This window comes from Scyliorhinus canicula, chromosome 4, assembly GCF_902713615.1.
Source record: "Scyliorhinus canicula chromosome 4, sScyCan1.1, whole genome shotgun sequence".
Lineage (NCBI taxonomy): Eukaryota > Metazoa > Chordata > Chondrichthyes > Carcharhiniformes > Scyliorhinidae > Scyliorhinus > Scyliorhinus canicula.
The window spans coordinates 239,700,364-239,720,082 of record NC_052149.1 but is presented as its reverse complement, the minus strand read 5'-3'; the positions used below and the strand labels follow the sequence as shown (position 1 = coordinate 239,720,082).

General features: G+C 46.5%; 1 protein-coding gene across 6 annotated transcripts in view; it reads left to right on the top strand.

The window, feature by feature from the left end:
• LOC119965495 (protocadherin-1-like) overlaps positions 1–19,719 on the top strand; it is a 453,693-nt gene that overhangs the window by 374,208 nt on the left and 59,766 nt on the right. For 2 of the 6 annotated variants that reach the window (XR_005460524.1, XM_038796354.1), the window contains one exon: positions 15,148–15,182. The exons of the other annotated variants lie outside the window; for them this stretch is intronic. Coding sequence is in view for 1 of the 2 variants with exons in the window: in XM_038796354.1 (XP_038652282.1) it covers positions 15,148–15,182 (35 nt within the window). In the remaining variant the exon portion in view is untranslated. The remainder of the gene's footprint in view (positions 1–15,147; positions 15,183–19,719) is intronic. 6 annotated transcript variants of the gene reach the window in all.

Below are 19,719 nucleotides of genomic sequence, written 5' to 3'. Positions count from 1 at the left end.
GAAATGGCTGATGCAATTCAACGTGAGAAAATGTGAGGTCTTGCACTTTGGAAAAAAGAATCCAAGCATAGACTACTTTCTAAACGGTGAGAAAATTCATAATGCCAAAGTACAAAGGGATCTGGGAGTGCTAGTCGAGGATTCCCTAAAGGTAAACATGCAGGTTGAATCTGTGATTAAGAAAGCGAATACAATGTTGTCATTTATCTCAAGAGGGTTGGAATATAAAAGCAGCGATGTGCTACTGAGCCTTTATAAGGCTCTGGTTAGGCCCCATTTGGAGTACTGTGTCCAGTTTTGGGCCCCACATCTCAGGAAGGACATACTGGCACTGGAGCGTGTCCAGCGGAGATTCACACGGATGATCCCTGGAATGGAGGGTCTAACATATGATGAACGGCTGAGGATCCTGGGATTGTATTCATTGGAGTTTAGAAGGTTAAGGGGAGATCTAATAGAAACTTACAAGATAATACATGGCTTAGAAAGGGTGGACGCAAAGAAACTGTTTCCGTTAGGCGAGGAGACGAGGACCCGTGGGCACAGCCTTAGAATTAGAGGGGGTAAATTCAGAACAGAAATGCGGAGACATTTCTTCAGCCAGAGAGTGGTGGGCCTGTGGAATTCATTGCCGCGGAGTGCAGTGGAGGCCGGGACGCTAAATGGCTTCAAGGCAGAGATAGATAAATTCTTGATGTCGCAAGGAATTAAGGGCTACGGGGAGAATGCTGGTAGGTGGAGTTGAAATGCCCATCAGCCATGATTGAATGGCGGAGTGGACTCGATGGGCTGAATGGCCTTACTTCCACTCCTATGTCTTATGGTCTTATGGTCTTATGACTCCACACAAACTGCTGGGCCACGGGATGCCAAGCCCCACGACGGAGGCAGCCAGGTCGGGAATACACGACCGCACCGCACCCTTCTCCTGCCCCAGCGAAATTTGGGAACATCAGAAATGGAGGCCGGAATCCCAGGATCGGGTCCTGCTCGCCATTTCAAAAGGGGTGTCTCCCCCATCTCAGGAAAACTCTGTCCACAGTTCCAGGTCAGCACTGTGTGTGACTTGCAGCGTGTGCTTGGCATCTCTGCTGTGGGACTCAAGCCGACAGCTATCTGTTCAGAGGTAAGAGGGTTGATCAACTGAGTTACAGCTGAGGCACTTGACGTGATTCAGGCAGCCTCCTCTCATTCCAACCCAAGCTTTTCAATTCCTGTGAAAAAGCTTTGTTTTAATGTGTGGGAGCCATGGTATTATGCAATATGGTGTTGCAATTGAATACTCTAGACTAGAGCATCTATCTGTAAAGTGTTGTGCTTATTGTGAGGCATCCATCTTCCTGTCTTGTTTACAGTTCCTAAATTACCAGTTACACCCTTGGAATCACATCAGTCAATGACGAAACCTGCCCACATGCTGCAGAGTGTGGGGGGGGGGGGGGGGGGGGGGGGAATCCCTTCCTGTGAAGTCAGTAATCTTTTTTGCATGCTATTTAAGGAGATTGCAAGCCTTGATGGTGTCAAAAATTGAACAGCCCAAGGTTTATTATAGCTGCAAACCAGAGTGTAAAAATAGAGACAGCCTTTAAATTTTAATGGCACAATACCAAATTATAGAGCCTCCTGCTGTTCCAATTATTGAAATGCAGATTGCTGGTGCAGGCTGCGAGTGGCTGATGCACACCTTGACATGTGTTTGTCTGCTTGTGAATGAGAAGATAAACAGCTGGGTTGTCGATCAGAAGAGGAGTTTGTCGCTTTGCCTGCTTTGAAGAAGGGAAAAACTTGAGAGTTATGTGGAAACTGGATTGGATTTAGATTTGGGTTTATTGTCACATGTACCGAGGCACAGTGAAAAGTATTGTTCTGCGTACAGGCCAGACAGATCGTTCCATATATGAAAAACATAGGGCATATGCTAAATTTGTAAATTATACATTGACACAGACATTGGGTGAAGTACAGTACTTCTCAGTGGAGAAGATGTGTGGAGAGAGGTTAGCACTGCTGCCTCACTGTCACTGTGGGAAGTTTTCACATTCTCCCAGTGTCTGAGTGGGTCTCACCCCACAACCTAAAGGCGTGTAGGGTATGTCCATTGGCCACGCTAAATTGCCCCTTAATTGAAAAATAATAATTGGGTAATCTAAAATTGAAAAAAAAGACGCGTGGAGAGATCCGTTCAGTCCATAAAAGGGTAATTCAGGAGTCTGGTAACAATGGGGAAGAAGCTGGTTTTGAATCGGTTAGTGGGTGTTCTCAGACTTTTGTATCTCCTGCCCGATGGAAGAAGTTAGAAGAGTGAGTAAGCCAGGTGGGAGGGATCTTTGATTATGCTGCCTGCTTTCCCCAGGCAGCAGGAGGTGTAGCTGGAGTCAGTGGATGGGAGGCAGGTTCGTGTGATGGACTGGGCTGTGTTCACGACTCTCTGTGGTTTCTTGTGGTCCTGGACCGAGCAGTTGCCATACCAGGCTGTGATGCAGCCCGATAGGATGCTTTCTATGGTGCATCTGCAAAGGTTAGTAGGTCAATGTCGACATTTCTTTTTAAATTTAGAGTACCCAATTAATTTTCTCCAATTAAGGGGCAATTTAGCATGGCCAATCCACCTACCCTGCACATCTCTGGGTTGTGGGGGGAAACCCACGCGGCATGGTAGCACATCGGTTGCACCGTTGCTTCACAGCGCCAGGGTCCCAGGTTCGATTCCCTGCTGGGTCACTGCCTGTGCAGAGTCTGCACGTTCTCCCTGGGTTTCCTCCGGGTGCTCCAGTTTCCTCCCACAGTCCAAAGACGTGCAGGTTTAGGTGGATTGGCTATGCTGAATTGCCCTCAGAGACCAAAAAGGTTAGGTGGGGTTACTGGGTTATGGGATAGGGTGGAGGTGTGGGCTTAGTGTTCTTTCCAAGGGCTGGTGAAGGCTCGATGGGCCGAGTGGCCTCCTTCTGCACTGTGAATTCTATTTAGGGGAGAATGCGCAAACTTCACACGGACAGTACCCCCGGGCTGGGATCGAACCTGGGACCTCAGCGGCATCAGGTAGCAGTGCTAACCCCTGCGCCACCGTGCTACCCTGGAGTCAATGTGGACATGCCAAATTTCCTTAGTGTCCTGAGGAAGTATAGGAGCTGTTGTGCTTTCTTGGTGGTAGCGTCAACGTGGGTGGACCAGGACAGATTGTTGGTGATATCTGCATGTAGGAATTTGAAGCTGCTAACCATCTCCACCTCGGCACCATTGATACAGACAGGGGTGTGTACGATACTTTGCTTCCTAAAGTCAGTGACCATCTCAGTTTTGCTGACGTTGAGGGAGAGCTTCTTGTTGTTGTACCACTCCACTAGTTGTCTATCTCCCTCAATTCAGGGAAGCACAATGGATTTTGCCCAATGCTCTCGCTGATATTTTTACCCCCTACTTTCAGAAGTTTCAGGCATTGAACCTTTCTTAGAACTGGGGAATAAATGCAGATAAGCAGTATTGCGGAGCAAAGGAATGAAGGAGGAAGGAAATCGCACACGCTCAATAATAAGTTGTATTTATACAGTGTCATTAACTTGTAAAAGATACCTTGGTGATTCACAGGCAAAAGTTGACAATATACAAAAGGAGCGACTGGGATAGATGAACAAATACTTTGCCAAAGTAGTAGGTAAACAAGGAAACGTGGAGTAGAGAGGTGGAGAATTCAGAGATTGGTAGAGTGAGGAAAATTGGGACTGTGCAAGGAACCAGAATTGGAGGGATACGGATTTGGGGGGAGGTGATGAAGCAGGTGTCAGAAGTTGGGTTGGGCGAGACCACAGAGAGATTTGAGGACAGGTAATTGAGCCATTGTCACACTGAGAGCACAGGGTTAATGGGTAAATGGAACTTAGTACAAAATAGGATTTTCAAAATTCCTTTCATGGGATGTGGGCGATGTTGGCAAGATCCATCTTTGATTCCCCTTGAAGTGAGTGGCTTTCTCCATCATTTCAGTGAGCAGTTAAGAGTTATCCACATTGGTGTGGGCCTGGAGTCACATGTAGGCCAGACCGGGTAAGGACGGCAGATTTCCTTCCCGAAAAGACATTAATGAACAAGAGGGGTTTTTTCAGCAATGGATGGTAGAACCTTGGCTCTATTACTCTGACTATATTTTGTATATTGTCAACTTTCAGTTGCAGATTCATAATTTTAAAAATTCCATTTGAACTTGTGACCTCAAGATTATTAACCTGGACCTGGGGATTATTGGTCCAGTAACATTACCACGATGCCACCATCTCCCTCGAGATGTGCAGCTGAGTTTATGATTAAACCGCGACAGGCTGGGTCGAGTCTTGAGTTGATAGGCAAGGGGTTTGGCCAGCAAGTTGTCAGGAAGTAGCCCTGGCCTCGTTCCTTTCTCCACCGTGAACCTCACCGGCACTTTGCGGTTCAACTGTACCACAGGAGTACTTGACACGCAGAGACAGCAGGAGAAAGGCTCCTTGGAGATCAAAGAAGAAAGAAAAGTGCAGCACAGGAACAGTCCCTTCGGCCCTCCAAGCCTGTGCCGACCATGCTGCCCGTCTAAACTAAAATCTAAACTAAACTAAAAGAGAGGGTGGCAAAACAAACAAATAGGGGTTGAAGCTTTAAGGCAGGCAATGAACTGAAGGGTAAGCACTACTGCACTGTCTGGCTGCAGTGTTGGCAAGCCAAAGATAGGTTTACCCTCATCACTCTGCACAGACCAGGCAGCAAAATCTTCATTCCGACAGGTCATTTAATGTCCATTTAAAATGATGTTTGTTGTTAAAATTGTGTAATGGACTCCATCAGTCCTCCGCTCTCATCACCATTAGACTTTCAGCAATAAAGCCCGTCAGGTGCAGTCACTTTGATCCACTGTTTTCTTGTCTGAAGTTAACAGGATCAGTAATGTCACTGTGCTGGTGTAATGCACACCGGCTCCCATCAGAGTCGGAAGCCCTAACTTCACCACTTCAAGGAGTGTACTTACGTTTGTGTGGGAGAGCGACCACTCATTGATTTCCTTTTGAACAAAAATCTTTGCTTGGGACGGTCAAGGAGGCTTGTGTGGGGGAATATAAAAACTCCACACGACTGTCCGTGTGGAGTTTGCACATTAGCCCTGTGTTTGCGTGGATTTCGTTTCCACAGCCCAAAGGATGTGCAGCCTAGGTGGACCATGCTAAATTGCCCCTTAATTGGAAAAGAAAGAGAATTGAGTACTCTACATTTAAAAAAAGCATAACCTTTTCATCCTTTGTGCCAATATCTTCAAAATGAAACAAGTGTGACAATAACGATCTGATTTTCACAGTAACTTCATTGCAGTGTTAAATGTAAGCCTACTTGTGATGCTAATAAAGATTATTATTATTATTATTATTTTAGATAAAACCAAGTTGCAACAGTGAAAGGAGCACTGTCCAGAAATTCAAAAATTGAAAATGGAAAAATATTTGAAACGAAAAAGAATTCACAGATTAATGGGTACCGGTGGCACAGTGGTTAGCACTGCTGCCTCACAGCGCCAGGGACCTGGGTTCGATTCCGGCTTTGGGCGACTGTCTATGTGGAGTTTTCACGTTCTCCCCGTGTGTGCCTGAAGGAGCCTCAACTGCTTCACTGGGCAGGGAATTCCATAGGTTCACAGCCCTTTGGGTGAAGAAGTTCCTCCTAAACTCAGCTCTAAATCTACTTCCCCTTATTTTGAGGTTATGCCCCCTGGTTCTGTTTTCACCCACCAGTGGAAACAACCTGCCCGCATCTATCCTATCTATTCCCTTCATAATTTTATATGTTTTGTAAGATGCCCCCTCATCCTTCTAAATTCCAACGAGTACAGTCCCAGTCTACTCAACCTCTCCTCATAATCCAACCCCTTCAGCTCTGGGATGAACCTAGTGAATCTCCTCTGCACACCCTCCAGTGCCAGTACGTCCTTTCTCAGGTAAGGAGACCAAAACTGAACACAATTTCCAAATGTGGCCTCACTAACAGTTGCAGCATAACCTCCCTAGTCTTAAACTCCATCCCTCTTGCAATGAAGAACAAACTCCATTCGCCTTTTTAATCACCTGGTGCACCTGTAATCTGATTTCTTGTGACTCATGCATGAGCACACCGAGGTCCCTCTGCACAGCAGCATGCTTTAATATTTTATCATAATAATCCCCTTTGCTGTCATTCCGACCAAAATGGATAACCTGACATTTGTTAACATTGTATTCCATCTGCCAGACCCTAGCCCATTCACTTAAACTATCTAAATCCCTCTGCAGACTTCCAGTATCCTCTGCACTTTTTGCTTTACCACTCATCTTAATGTCGTCTGCAAACTTGGACACATTGCCCTTGGTCCCCCAACTCCAAATCATCTATGTATTCTGTTGCTAACCTTGGTGCATGTTTAATGGCATGTTCCTTTAAGAAAATATCTGCAGCCTAATATCTGATATCTGTGCACACGCACCCAATGAGGTCAGTCAGAGGTTAATTGCTTTCCTTCACTTGGAAAAGAATATTTTTTCAGTTTATGACTAATCTGGGAGGAAGTCAGATGGAAATGAATGGCAGATTTTGCGTGTGTGGCACTTTCAAGTTTAAGTGCAAGAAGCTGTGATTACAAGTCTGCAAAGGCAAGCTCCATTATAAATGCAGATATAGGAATTTATAATGGAAGAAGTGAACACAATTGACAGACCTATAATGTGTGGTTAAATACCTTTCAACATTTTATCTCTGATTTTTGATTAATCTTTGGTTTAAGAAAAAATATTTCTCATTTTAAATTTTGTTGAAGTTTATTTATTCTTCTCGACTGATTCATTGTGAAACTGACAAAGCAAGTTTTTAGTTTCCATTCCTGGCTTTATCTTAGTATTGTGGCAAAGAAGGTTATTAGCCCCAAGAAGGTTATTTATTATTACACACTTACCCCAAACATCAAAAATATAACATCTCACTTGTTTGTCTCACACACACTATCACACACCCAAAGATTAGATATCAATTAAGATAAAATGTTACAGTTACAACTTATAAATATTGCAGTCTCTTTCATGAAAGGCCTGTAGTTTCTTAGATGAGTTAATGCTTTAGCTCAAGTGAAGATCTTGTAAAGCACAGGATTTTCAGTAAGTTGGGACGTTTCAAGTCCTTGAATTAGCAGGAAGATGATTCGCAGATAAACTTCGAGCAGGTTGGGATGAAGCCTTCTTGCACTTTCAAGGCATTGTTGCCTATTACCAGGGTTGCATGGGTGACCTGCAGAGGGTTCAATGATGTTCGGTGGAATTCTGTTTGCAAACAGTTTCTTGCTGGAGTTTTGAAATAGACAACAAAATGGCTTCCTCATCATGTGACTCGTGCCAGTTCAAAGTCCATTTTCCAAAAGAAGGGTGATGTGTTGATGATGCATCCTGTTATTTGAAACCTTGGGAGTTTGAGACAGCCAAAACCTTTGTGTTTGAAAGACTCATTCAATTTGAAATTACCTTTTTGAATCTGTTTCAGGAAAGGGCATCCTGGAATGTTCCTTTGGTTGTCCCTTGAGACAAGGGAGTGGTTTTAACTCCATAAGACCTCAGGTGATCCTTGGGCAACCAGCTGTTCACAGCATTTGCTGGTCAGCGTTAAAATTTATGTGCAGCACGGCAGTGCAGTGGTTAGCTCTGCTGCCTCACGCGCCGAGGTCCCAGGTTCGATCCCGGCTCTGGGGAAATGTCCGCGTGGAGTTTGCACATTCTCCCTGTGTTTGCGTGGGTTTCACCTCCACAACCCAAAGTTGTGCAGGGTAGGTGGATTGGCCACGCAAAATTGCCCCTTAATTGGAAAAAATCAATTGGGTAATCTCAATTTATTTTTTAAAATTATAACATTTATTTTGATGTTCAGAAGATACGAGAGCCCATTTGGTTGGGAAAGATGCAGGCATGCGACTGGCATATTTAAATATGCCCGCACCCAATTCTTTACTTTTTAAAAATCCCATCCTTAAATGTGGACGGAGTAATCCCTGAGTCCATCTCAATGCTTGCTCCAAAAAACAATTCAAATTGAAATTGAAGCCCAATTCACAAGAATATAAGAACTAGGAGCAGGAGTAGGCCATCTGGCCCCTCGAGCCTGCTCCACCATTCAATGAGATCATGGCTGATCTTTTGTGGACTCAGCTCCACTTTCCCGCCCGAACACCATAACCCTTAATCCCTTTATTCTTCAAAAAACTATGTCTTTATCTTGAAAACATTTAATGAAGGAGCCTCAACTGCTTCACTGGTCAAGGAATTCCATAGATTCACAACCCTTTGGGCGAAGAATTTCCTCCTAAACAGTCCTAAATCTACTTTCCCTTATTTTGAGGCTATGCCCCCTAGTTCTGCTTTCACCCGCCATTGGAAACAACCTGCCCGCATCTATCCTATCTATTCCCTTCATAATTTTATATGTTTCTATAAGATCCCCCCTCATCCTTCTAACTTCCAACGAGCACAGCCCCAGTCTACTCAACCTCTCCTCATAATCCAACCCCTTCAGCTCTGGGATTAACCTAGTGAATCTCCTCTGCACACCATCCCGTGCCAATACGTTCTTTCTCAGGTAAGGGGACGAAAACTGAACCCAATACTCCAGGTGTGGTCTCACTAACACCTTCTGTAGTTGCAGTATAATCTCCCTAGTTTTAAACTCCATCCCTCTAGTAATGAAGGACAAAACTCCATTCGCCTTCTTAATCACCTGTTGCACCTGTAAACCAACTTTTTGTGACTGATGCACTGGGACACCCAGGTCCCTCTGCACAGCGGCATGTTTCATGATCTCCACAAAAGAGGGATACAAGATCCAAGCTGACACGAAAAGGGATTGCACCTTATCTTGGTATTGATCTGACACTTGATCTTCGCCAGAAGGCCGAGAAATGAAGTGCTCATCCAGTTCACGAGCCTCGCCAGCGAGGCATCTACAGGGCGCCGTTTGGTATGGCTCACAAAGTCATGAACCAATCGGGGTGGCAATCAGGGAATCAGCTGACTTGAGGCCCCCGGGTGGTCAGGCACTGAGCAGGGTGGCACCCTGGCACCTGGGCACCTTGACAATGCCAGTCTGGCACCGTGGCATTGCCATCAGGGCATGCCAGCGATGCCCACCTGACACGGCCAGGGTACCTGAGGTGAAATTGCCAGACTGCCAAAGACCTTGCCAGGGTGCCAGGCTAGCAGTGTCAAGCTGCGCGGGTGCCAGGTTGCCCATGCCAAGGATTGGGTCTGGGGGACCCTTGCCCACAAGAGGGGAGGTGAGGGGGGGGGGGGGGCTCTGAAGTGGGGTGGGGGGGGGGTCTTGAAGCCACGCCCTCAAAAGGGTGGTGTCAATAGATTGGGCCTGCCTTTAAAAATGTCCCAGCTCGGCAGTGCAGGAGAGAGTGGCCGCGATGGGAAATTCCTCGTTGGCAAAATACCGCTGAATGGCAGGATCTTTCTCGCCGCTGCAGGCAACGGGAATCTCCCTGCCCCCCCCCCCCCCCCCACCCCCCCGAAGTTGGGGGAAACCCTTGGGGTTTGGGGTGGGACTGGGATAGTCGTGTGCGTGAGGGGAGTCTGGTGGGGAGCGTCCTGGTGTTTTACCAATCGTTGCTCAGGCGTTACAGGAAGTTTCAATTCTTCTACCTCTCCCTGGGTAGCGATAGATGCAGTGCTGGCAGAACCATCCGAAGTTTGCGATTTAAATCACATTTTTGAATGGCTCCCAGTACAGGGCAATGGCCCAGAGGAGGTTTGCATTTCAGGCCAATTAACAAGCAAACTCACACCTGGGAGCCTCCGCGAGGGACTCCACAGTGCATCTTTGGGGTAACCACCCCCATCTGATGCTGGGGAGCTGGGACGTTACAGCCCATGCTGCTGGTATTATGCCTTTGCTCTTCAGCTGCCCTTTGTCTGGGTAGAGGAGACTCCTCCACAATCATGTTTAATTATTAGCCATCTTGAGTTTTTAGAATCCAGATCATCACTTTACAAATTCCTGTGAGTCAGCTGGGTGAAGCAGAGCCCTTGAGCCACGGAGGCCATGATGTGGCCCCATTCTGTTCACAGATCAGCTTTCAATTATTAATCAAAAGGACACAAAGGGACTTTAAAAAACTTTTTGGAATACCCAATTCTCTTTTTTCCCCAATTAAGGGGTAATTTAGCGTGGCCAATGCACCTGCCCTGCACATCTTTTTGGGTTGTGGGCGTGAGACCCACGCAGACACGGGGAGAATGTGAAAACTCCACATGGACAGTGACCCGGGGCCGGGATGGAACTCGACCCCGGAAGGCAGCAGCGCTAAGCACTGCCCCACCATGCCGCCCGTCACAAAAGGAACTTGAGAATAATAATAATCGCTTATTGTCACAAGTAGGCTTCAATGAAGTTACAGTGAAAAGCACCGAGTCGCCACATTCGCCTGTTCGGGGAGGCTGGTACGGGAATTGAACCCGCGCCGCTGCCTTGTTCTGCATTACAAGCCAGCTGTTTAGTCCACTAAACCAAAATGACTTGACTGGGACGATAGCAGACCTGAGAAGTTGCACCGATCAGGAGAGAGCAAACTCTTTTCCCGAGCACAGTGAAAGCTGGGGGGTGACCGAATTGAGGTCTTTAAAATTATGAAGGGGTTTGATGAGGTAAATGTTGTTAACGCATGTTACCACTTGAGGTGAAGACCAAAACTGGAAACCATAAACATAAGATAGTCACTAATAAATCCAACAGGGAATTGAGGAGAAACTGCTTCACCCAGAGAACGATGAGTCTGTGGAATCCGTTCCCACAAATAATAGTTCAGACAAATACTCTAGATGGATTTTAGGTGAAGCCATAAGTTTGCGTTTTTGTTCCACACAAACTTCCTCTCATTCTTATTTATTCCAACCCTATTAACATATCCTTCTCTTCCTTCCTCTTCCATCTGTTTATCTAACTACGCCATTCAACTACTTCTTGTGGTAGCAAGTTCCACATTCTCCCCACTCATTGGCCGACTCCCTGCTCCTCGCTCCTACATTCCTGAAGATATTCCCCTTAAATGCCTGTTGCCAAATAAGGCAACGCTGCCTCTAGAGGTGAGGGAGGCCAACACCAGGGAGGGTTCCTTTCCCAGAGCCAGGGGGAAGATAAGAAACAAAGTTTACCCCAGTAGATGGTGCCACCTTGGTTGCTGTGTCATTCGTGTCTCCCTGAGCTGGTTGAGGGAGAGTTGGGACAGCAACACCACAAACAAGCTTCAAGGAATCAGCTACAGAGGTGGGTTTTCCTCAGCCATTTGATAAAAGTAAACATTATAGTTGCTTGAGAATCAGAACTGATGATGAAAAGAGCGTATTCTTCAATATCCCAGCCAATCATGTTTGAGAATTAGTGTGCCTACTTGATGTTGTTTTGTGTAAATTGGATGCCAGGCAGGGATCTTGGATGTGGTGTGTCCACCTTCACTGGACAGCCCAAAATATTTGTGGTAATTATTCGACTGTTGCCCCAGATCGCGGGGCCTCCAGAAGTCATGGGTCAACTGTGACTCAATTGGTAACACGCTCGCCTCTGACTCAGGTGGGGTTGAATCCCACTTCAAAACCTTCAGCATAAAAATCAACCACTCCAGTGCAGTAATGAGGGAGTACTACTCTATTGGAGATGTCGCCTTTTCAGCAAGATGCTCTGTCTGCCTTTTTGGGTGGATATAGAAGAATCCATGGCACTATTGCGGAGACATGCAGTGGAGTTGACCTTGGTATCCTGGCTAGTTTTTATTCCTGAACCATTGTCACACAGATACATTATTAGGACATTTTCACATTGGTGTTTGTGGAGTTTTGCTTTGTGGAAATTGGCTGCTACATTTCCCACATTACAGCAATCACTATGGGCGTGAGTTGATGGAAATGAAACAGAATCCCGTGTCGAACGCGTTTGGCCGGTGGTCTCCTGGCACTGGCAGCGCAGAGAACGACCCCGCAATTAATCAGGGCCCTGCTTAATTTCTGGGCCTCAGCAAGGAAAGCATTGCCAGGCTGATACCTGGGTAGCACTGACTGGATGCCAGGCTGGCAGTGCCACAGTGCCCGGGGCAGGGTACCAGCTTGCCCAGAACCCAATCACCCAGGGGCCCTGATAGCCTGGGGAACGAACCCCCCCCCCAAAACTGCTGGCACACTTTTATGGAAACCAGTGCTCGGGGTCTCCGAACCGAAGCCATTCGGCCCCAGGTGCTGAATAGACATATTCAAGTGAGCCTAACTGCTCACTTGAATATGCAAATCAGGGTCCTGATCTCAACGGGCGATTTCCTGATCGTGACGCCTCGTGAGCTCTCGTTAGATCTCGCAAGGGATGAGGCCGGTAAATCTCGCGAGACGCCTCATCGTGTCCCGAGTCGGGCGTGGCCAATAGATCACACCCCATCCTTCAGAAAGTACCTCATTCCCTGGGAAGATCCTCAGGAGATCCAGTGTTGATGGAAGGGGCTACGTGAATGGAAGTCTTGAAATTTGCATAATTAAAAAAAATAAATTTAGAGTACCCAATTAATTTTTTCCAATTAAGGGGCAATTTAGCGTGGCCAATCCACCTACCCTGCACATCTTTGGGTTGTGGGGGCGAAACCCACCCAGACACGGGGAGAATGTTCAAACTCCACACGGACAGTGACCCAGAGCCGGGATCGAACCTGGGACCTCAGCGCCGTGAGGCAGCAGTGCTAACCTTCTGTGCCACCGTGCTGCCCTAAATTTGCATAATTTATCCATCATTTCATGGGTTCCAGGCCTTTGTCAGGCCTTTGCTCATCTGTAAATGTGAGGAAGCAGATACATGTGTCTGTCTGAGAGCACTAGGCCAATGCAGCAGCCTCCCACAAGCCAGTATCCCCAGGAACCCACATTTACTGTCCTCCTTACAGTTGGCCTCCATACACGGGATGTGGGATGTCGCTGCAGGACCAGCATTGATCACCCAAGCCGAGACCACTGAGAGGCTGTCTGGGCTGGTAGGTGAAGTGTGTCGGTGTATTTGTATTGCCAGCGAGTGAAGAAAACAACTTGGCACCTGGGGGACAAGTTCACAAACCAACAACTTGTTTAAATTGACGTCACGCTATCCAATTCGACAAAAGACAAAGCTTCACCGTCTTTCATACTTTTTCAGTCCGTCAACATCTAATTTGATATCGGCTTTTCTGTAAACTTGAGGAAGAGTATCAATGAAAGGAAAGCATGCAAACTGAGGAGGTCAGAATGTGGAGGTTAGTTTGTCACAGGAATTGCAAACTCTAACAATCCGGGTTGACCTGATTGCCTTCTGGTATCCTGAAATTTGCATAATTCATTAGCAAAGCAATGGGGTTGTTGATTAACCACCTTGACAAATCCTATGGTTATTGTGGACGATCTAACGGACAAACAACTATTTGATTCTATATCACACCTTTAATGTAGTAAAAAGGCCCCTTCACAGGAGCATTATCAGCCAAAATTAGTCACACAATGACAGAAAGAGACATTAAGACCAAAGAAGTAGAGTTTGCAGATGCACTTTAAAGGAAGTGAGCGAGCTAGAGAGGCAAAGAGATTTAAGAAGAGAGCTCCAGAGTTTAGGGCCCAGGTGATGACGTAGGCACCAATGGAATGAAGGAAATTGGAGATATGCAAGAGGCCAGGGTTGGAGTAAAAAATGAAGTCACCATCATCCCAGATGACCGTGGGCTGCTTTCCGCTTTGAGGGGGGGGGGAGCTGACTGGTGGTTATTTAACCTGAGGGTCACCACACCTCAGGCATGGGACAACGTTGAGAAGGCGGGACGTTCACAGATAACCTCAGCTGGTACGGGGAATTGAACGCACACTGCTGGCGTCGCCCTGCATCACAAACCCGCTGCCCAGTCAATAGAGTTAAACTGGCCAGAGTTGGAGTACTGAAACCTTGGGAGTATAGGTATGCATTTTTGTGTCTTGTGTACAGTAAATAATCCCAAGTGAATTCTCCCTGCGTCTGCGTGGGTTTCCTCCGGGTGCTCCGGTTTCCTCCCACAGTCGAAAGATGTGCAGGTTAGGTGGCTTGACCGTAATAAATTGCCCCGTAGTGTCCAAAAGGTTAGGTGGGGTTACTGGATTACGGGAATAGAGTGGAGGCGTGGGCTAAAGTAGGGTGCTCTTTCCAAGGGCCAGTACAGACTCGATGGGCCAAATGGCCTCCTTCTACACTGTAAATTCTATGAAATTCTATGATTTTAAGATGACTTCAGAAACCCTGTCATGTTTCTGGTGGAGGCTGACCTTTCAAAGGTCAATTTAACTCCTCCATTTTATTTATTTTTGTGTGTGTTTTCAAAATGGAATCAGAGTGAAAACAAATATATAATTCAGTTTCTTTTGAAGGGCATCTTGTTTCAAAGAAGCTGTATTGAATATTTCCTTTCCCACAGGGACTGGGCACAGGGAAAAAAACATCAGATCAACTTTATTTTTCCTGGCTTTCGTCTTTTAGTCTTTGATTCTCACCCTCCTCTATTACCATTTTAAAGCAAGCCTGGAAGAGAAATATTCACACCTCTGATCTCTGCTGGATGTGATGAAGCCTGACTCTTACTGTGTGTTTTGATTGATATTCATGCTATTCCATTGCTGCATTATGCCCAGCAGATGGGTCTTGGTGGAATGGGCAGCAGACTCAGCGACTTGACTGAGTATGCTGGCACGCAAGTTCCAGTTTGCTAAAAAAAACATATTTTGGAGTTGCAGCCAGCTTTGGGAGACCTGGACTTCAGGAACCCGTGTTACGGGTGCATCCTTAGACCAGCTGATCTCACTTTGTCTTCTTCTGCATCACTCGCTCTCCCTCGCTCCCTTTACATTTCTCTTTCTTCCCCATTCCCCAAACTCTGGCAGCTCTCTCTTTGTGTGTTCCTCACCCTGTCTTGTCTCACTGCGTATCTCTCGCTGTCTCCCTGGCTCATCCTCTTTATCTCTCTATGCGTAGCTCACTCTCCCTCCTTCCCGCCGTATCTCTCTCTTGCTCTTTGCATTTCCTCCTCTCCCTCTCCCTCTCTGCATTTCTCTCTCTTTGTATCTCTCGTTCTCTGTGATTCTCTCTTTTGCTCTCTCGCTCTCTCCCCAGACACTTCGATGAGAGGAAAGCGCTCGGAGATGGAGGTGAAGTTCTTTTACTGTATATTTTTTCATTGGATGTGAGTATCGCTGGCAAAGCCTGCATTTGTTGCCCATCCCCCTAACTGCCCTTGACATCTGACGAGCCTGTGTGAATATACCTGTTACCGCATTCAGAACTCCTCTCCTGTTTCAGCGGAGGAGCTCATCCTGCGTATTTTCAACAGGCTGACAACCAGCTTTCTGTTTTGCTATCTGAATTTAATCAGCTTACGGAATCTGACATCACATGTAAATGAGGAAACGACATGAGCTGGGAAGAACAAGCATTTTTCTCTTTCTTGTTTCCTCTTACTGGTGAGAATATGGAACTTGCTGCCACAGGGAGCAGTTGAGTAGAGATTCATTTAAGGAGAAGCCAAATAAGGAAATTAAATGAGGGATAAAGGAACAGACGGACATGTTAATGGAGTGAGATGAGGAGGGACTGGGAGGATGTCCGCGTGGATCATTAACATTGGCGTAGATCTGTTGGCTCAACTGTGCAATTCAGTGAAAGTCATTCTTTAGTTACCTCCTTTGTCTTCATTTTATATTTTATGTTTGTTTCCTTTCCCTCGTGCCCTCAAACTCTGGCCGTGATCTAACAGAAATGTTTCTCAGTGTCATTTGTGGTGGGTTTTGCTGTGAGTTTCACCCTGGTGCTGCTGCCAGGTTCCTCACTGCTATCTAACCACTCTTTGTCACTATTTTGGGCCCTCGGGAGTTCTCGCCGGTCAAGCCTACATTTAGAATTATTTTCATCATTGGGGAGCTGAGCTCGCTGGCCAGACCGGCTCCTCACAGATCGGGCCACCATTTTGAAAGGGTACCCCAATTTCTAAGTGCGCTTGTGGGACTCCCCCCCCCCCCCCCCCACCACCCATGGGCAAAGTCACCCCCTCCCACACACATGGGCATTGCCCCCCTCCCTCCAAGTGATGACACCCCACTATGTGGTCGCTGAGGCCTTTTCAGGCCTTCGCACGTCCCCTTTTGGGCTCACCACTTCCAGGACCCCAACCTTCACCCCCCTAACCTTCCAGAGGCCTCTTCATACCTCCTCTGTGTCAATTAAAGTATCAATAGCAGAAACTGATAGTACTTAACCTTTTTATCTTGCATATATGAACATTGCGCAAGTGACAGCAGAGATCACAGAGCCAGATCAGTAAATCTAGCAATGCCTAGCAATCTAACGGGCAGCACGGTAACATAATGGTTAGCACAGTTGCTTCACAGTTCCACGGCCCCAGGTTCGATTCCCGGCTGGGTCACTGTCTGTGCGGAGGCTGCGTGCTCTCCCCGTGTCTGCGTGGGTTTCCTCTGGGTGCTCCATTTCCTCCCACAGTCTGAAGATGTGCAGGTTAGGTGGATTGGCCATGGCTAAATTGCCCTTAGTGTCCAAAAAATATGTTAAGTGGGGGTTACTGGGTTACGGGGATAGGGTAGATACGTAGGGTGCTCTTTGCAAGAGCCGGTGCGGACTCGATGGGCCGAATGGCCTCCTTCTACACTGTAAGTTCTAAAAAAAAATGTTTTCCCAGGGACTCAGGTGTTTCTCTACCAATGCATGTCTACTCAGGGGTGCATGATGAGACTTGGCTAAGATTGCGGAGAGATTAGTGGGGGGGGGGGGGGGTGCATACCTTAGCAAGGCGGGCAGGAAGATGATCTTTTGACATTATCTTTCAAAAGGTTCCCTCATGCTGATTATGTTCATAACACCTCTGAGGTGTTGTCAACACAACCTATTGAAAAGCTGACGCGACTGTATGGAAACTGCAGAGGACTCGAACATGATTTGCCCCGCAGTGGAGCTGGCCAGTCGGGTAATGTGGGGTGGCAGTTCACGACCAAAACCAGTCAGAACCCTTGAAAGGCATTGTTAAAAATCGGAAACCCTGGGAATTGGACTCCGGAATCCTGGAATGGTAACCAGCTGCCATTTCTTCTTTTTTTTAAATGTAGAGTGCCCAGTTCATTTTTTCCAATTAAATGGCAATTTAGCATGGCCAATCCACCTAACCTGCACATCTTTTTGGGTTGTGGCGATGAGACCCACGCAGACATGGGGAGAATATCCTCCACACGGACAGTGATCCGGATCCTTGGCACCGTTGGGGCAGCAGTGCTAACCACTGCACCACCGTGCTGCCCCAGATTCCCAACATGGACAATTCTTTGTTCTGGAGAGGTATCAATTATTGGGCACTTTATTGGGCAGTGTGCAGGCTCTGGGAACTGGCAGATTGAGATATACATAGATAGAACAGTACAGCACAGAACAGGCCCTTCGGCCCTCAATGTTGTGCCGAGCCATGATCACCCTACTCAAACCTACATATCCACACTATACCCGTAACCCAACAAGCCCCCCCCTTAACCTTACTTTTATTAGGACACTACGGGCAATTTAGCATGGCCAATCCACCTAACCCGCACATCTTTGGACTGTGGGAGGAAACCGGAGCACCCGGAGGAAACCCACGCACACAGGGGGAGGACGTGCAGACTCCACACAGACAGTAACCCAGCCGGGAATCGAACCTGGGACCCTGGAGCTGTGAAGCATTTATGCTAACCACCATGCTACCCTGCTGCCCAAGGCAATATATTAAAAAAACACCCAAGTGTCTGCTGCACTGGACATAGAACATAGGGAGAGTTATTTGTGGTTGTTCCATTAGATGAGTGAGGGAAGAGTATTTGCATTTTGTGGCGTTACCTTGATGAGGTGCCTATTTGGAATCTACCCACATCATGGCAGCTGAGAGTATGGGTCAAGTATTTCTCACATCACCTCCAAAAGCAGGTTACTGGCTTAAGTCGATGAACAGGAGCCCAGTTGAACCCAGTCCGACATGCCCATCTCTTCCCGCTATGGAAATTGGCCATTATATCATCAGTGGGAGCATAAAGCTGACAATCATTTAGGTGCTTACCCATTTGCAGTAAGATAATGTTGCAACTTTGCATTGCTTTCAATGAATGTGTTTTTTTTAATGATATGTGTTTATGGTCTTAACGTTTCCACTGCTTGTTTCCGATTGCCGAAGTTTTATAAACCGTGATGAGCTCCAATCCTTTTGTTCCCAATTCTGCAATTTCACAAAATAGGCCAATTTCTATACAAAATGTGACAATGCAGATTACTGAACAATTTTGCCGTGTTGCACTCGATAGCAGAAATTGACTAGCCAAGTTCATTTGTCAGATTTCCCGTGTTTTTTAAATATAAGCACGTTTGAGAGAATTATATAGAACCTGAAGCAGAGAAACACACCACTTGATCCTATTGCTTGGTGACCGCGTTTATGCGCCACACGAGCCTCCATCTCACTTCATCTCACTTTACCGACATATCCTTCTATTCCTGTCTCCCACATTGTACTTCAAACATTTTTAAAAATCCCATCCTGAAATGTTATGAAGCCAATGCGCAGAGTGGACAGGGCAAACCCTTAATCCATCTCATTGCTGGCTCCAAAACCAATTCAAATTCAAATCAAAGCCAATTCATGGTCTCCACAAGAGAGACATACAAGATCCAAACTGACAAGGAAAGGCATTGCACTTCATCTTGGGCACGGTCTGACACTTGATCTGAGCCAAAAGGCAGGGAAGCAATTCCCACATAATTTACCGAGCTTTCTCTCCAAAAACATCTCTGACTTTTGTCTCTGCTGCTCCCTGTGGGGGTGAGTTCCACATTCTCACCAAAAGAAGCTTCTTCTGAATTTCTCATTTGTTTTATTGGCGGCCATTCAGATTCCTGACACTAGTTTTAGACCTCATTCGCAGGGAGAAGCAACCATTCTCTACATCTACCTCATCAAACCATTTTGTAATCTTAAACACCTCGATTCAGTCACTCATCACAGACCCTGCAGAGACGCAGAGACCCCAGAGACATCCTGAATGGTTGTAATTTCTCAATTCTTCTGTTGCTTGGATTTATCTTATGCTTCTCACAAACTCCATTTGTCTCACCAAACGTTTGTCGGTGCCGATGAGCTATTGCAGTGAAATCAAATGTGCATTTATGTGGAATTAAAGACGGACCTGACATTGGAAATCAAGTTGAGGTGGAATGACTGTTATGTAGCTGGTCTGCAGTCAGAATGACACACATGGAGCATCATTATCCTTAAAAGCTGCTCTTTTATCTTCTTCGGACATTTGTTGGACCAGCATTTATTGCCCTTCTCTAATTGCCCCTTGAGAAGGAAGATAAGAGTCAACCACATTGTTGTGGGTCTGGAGTCACATGGAGGCCAGACCAGATAAGGGTGGCAGATTTCCTTCACTAAAGGGCATTAGTGAACCAGAGAATTTTTATGAGAATCAACAATGATTTCATGGTCATTGCTAGACTTTTCATTCCAGATTTTTATTGAATTCAAATTTCACCATCTGCAATGGCGGGATTTGAACCTGGGTCCCCACAGCATTACACTGGGTCCTCTGGATTATTAGTCCAGTGACAATACCACGACACCACCTTCTCCCCTTATTGACCATTGCCCAATGGCTCATGTGC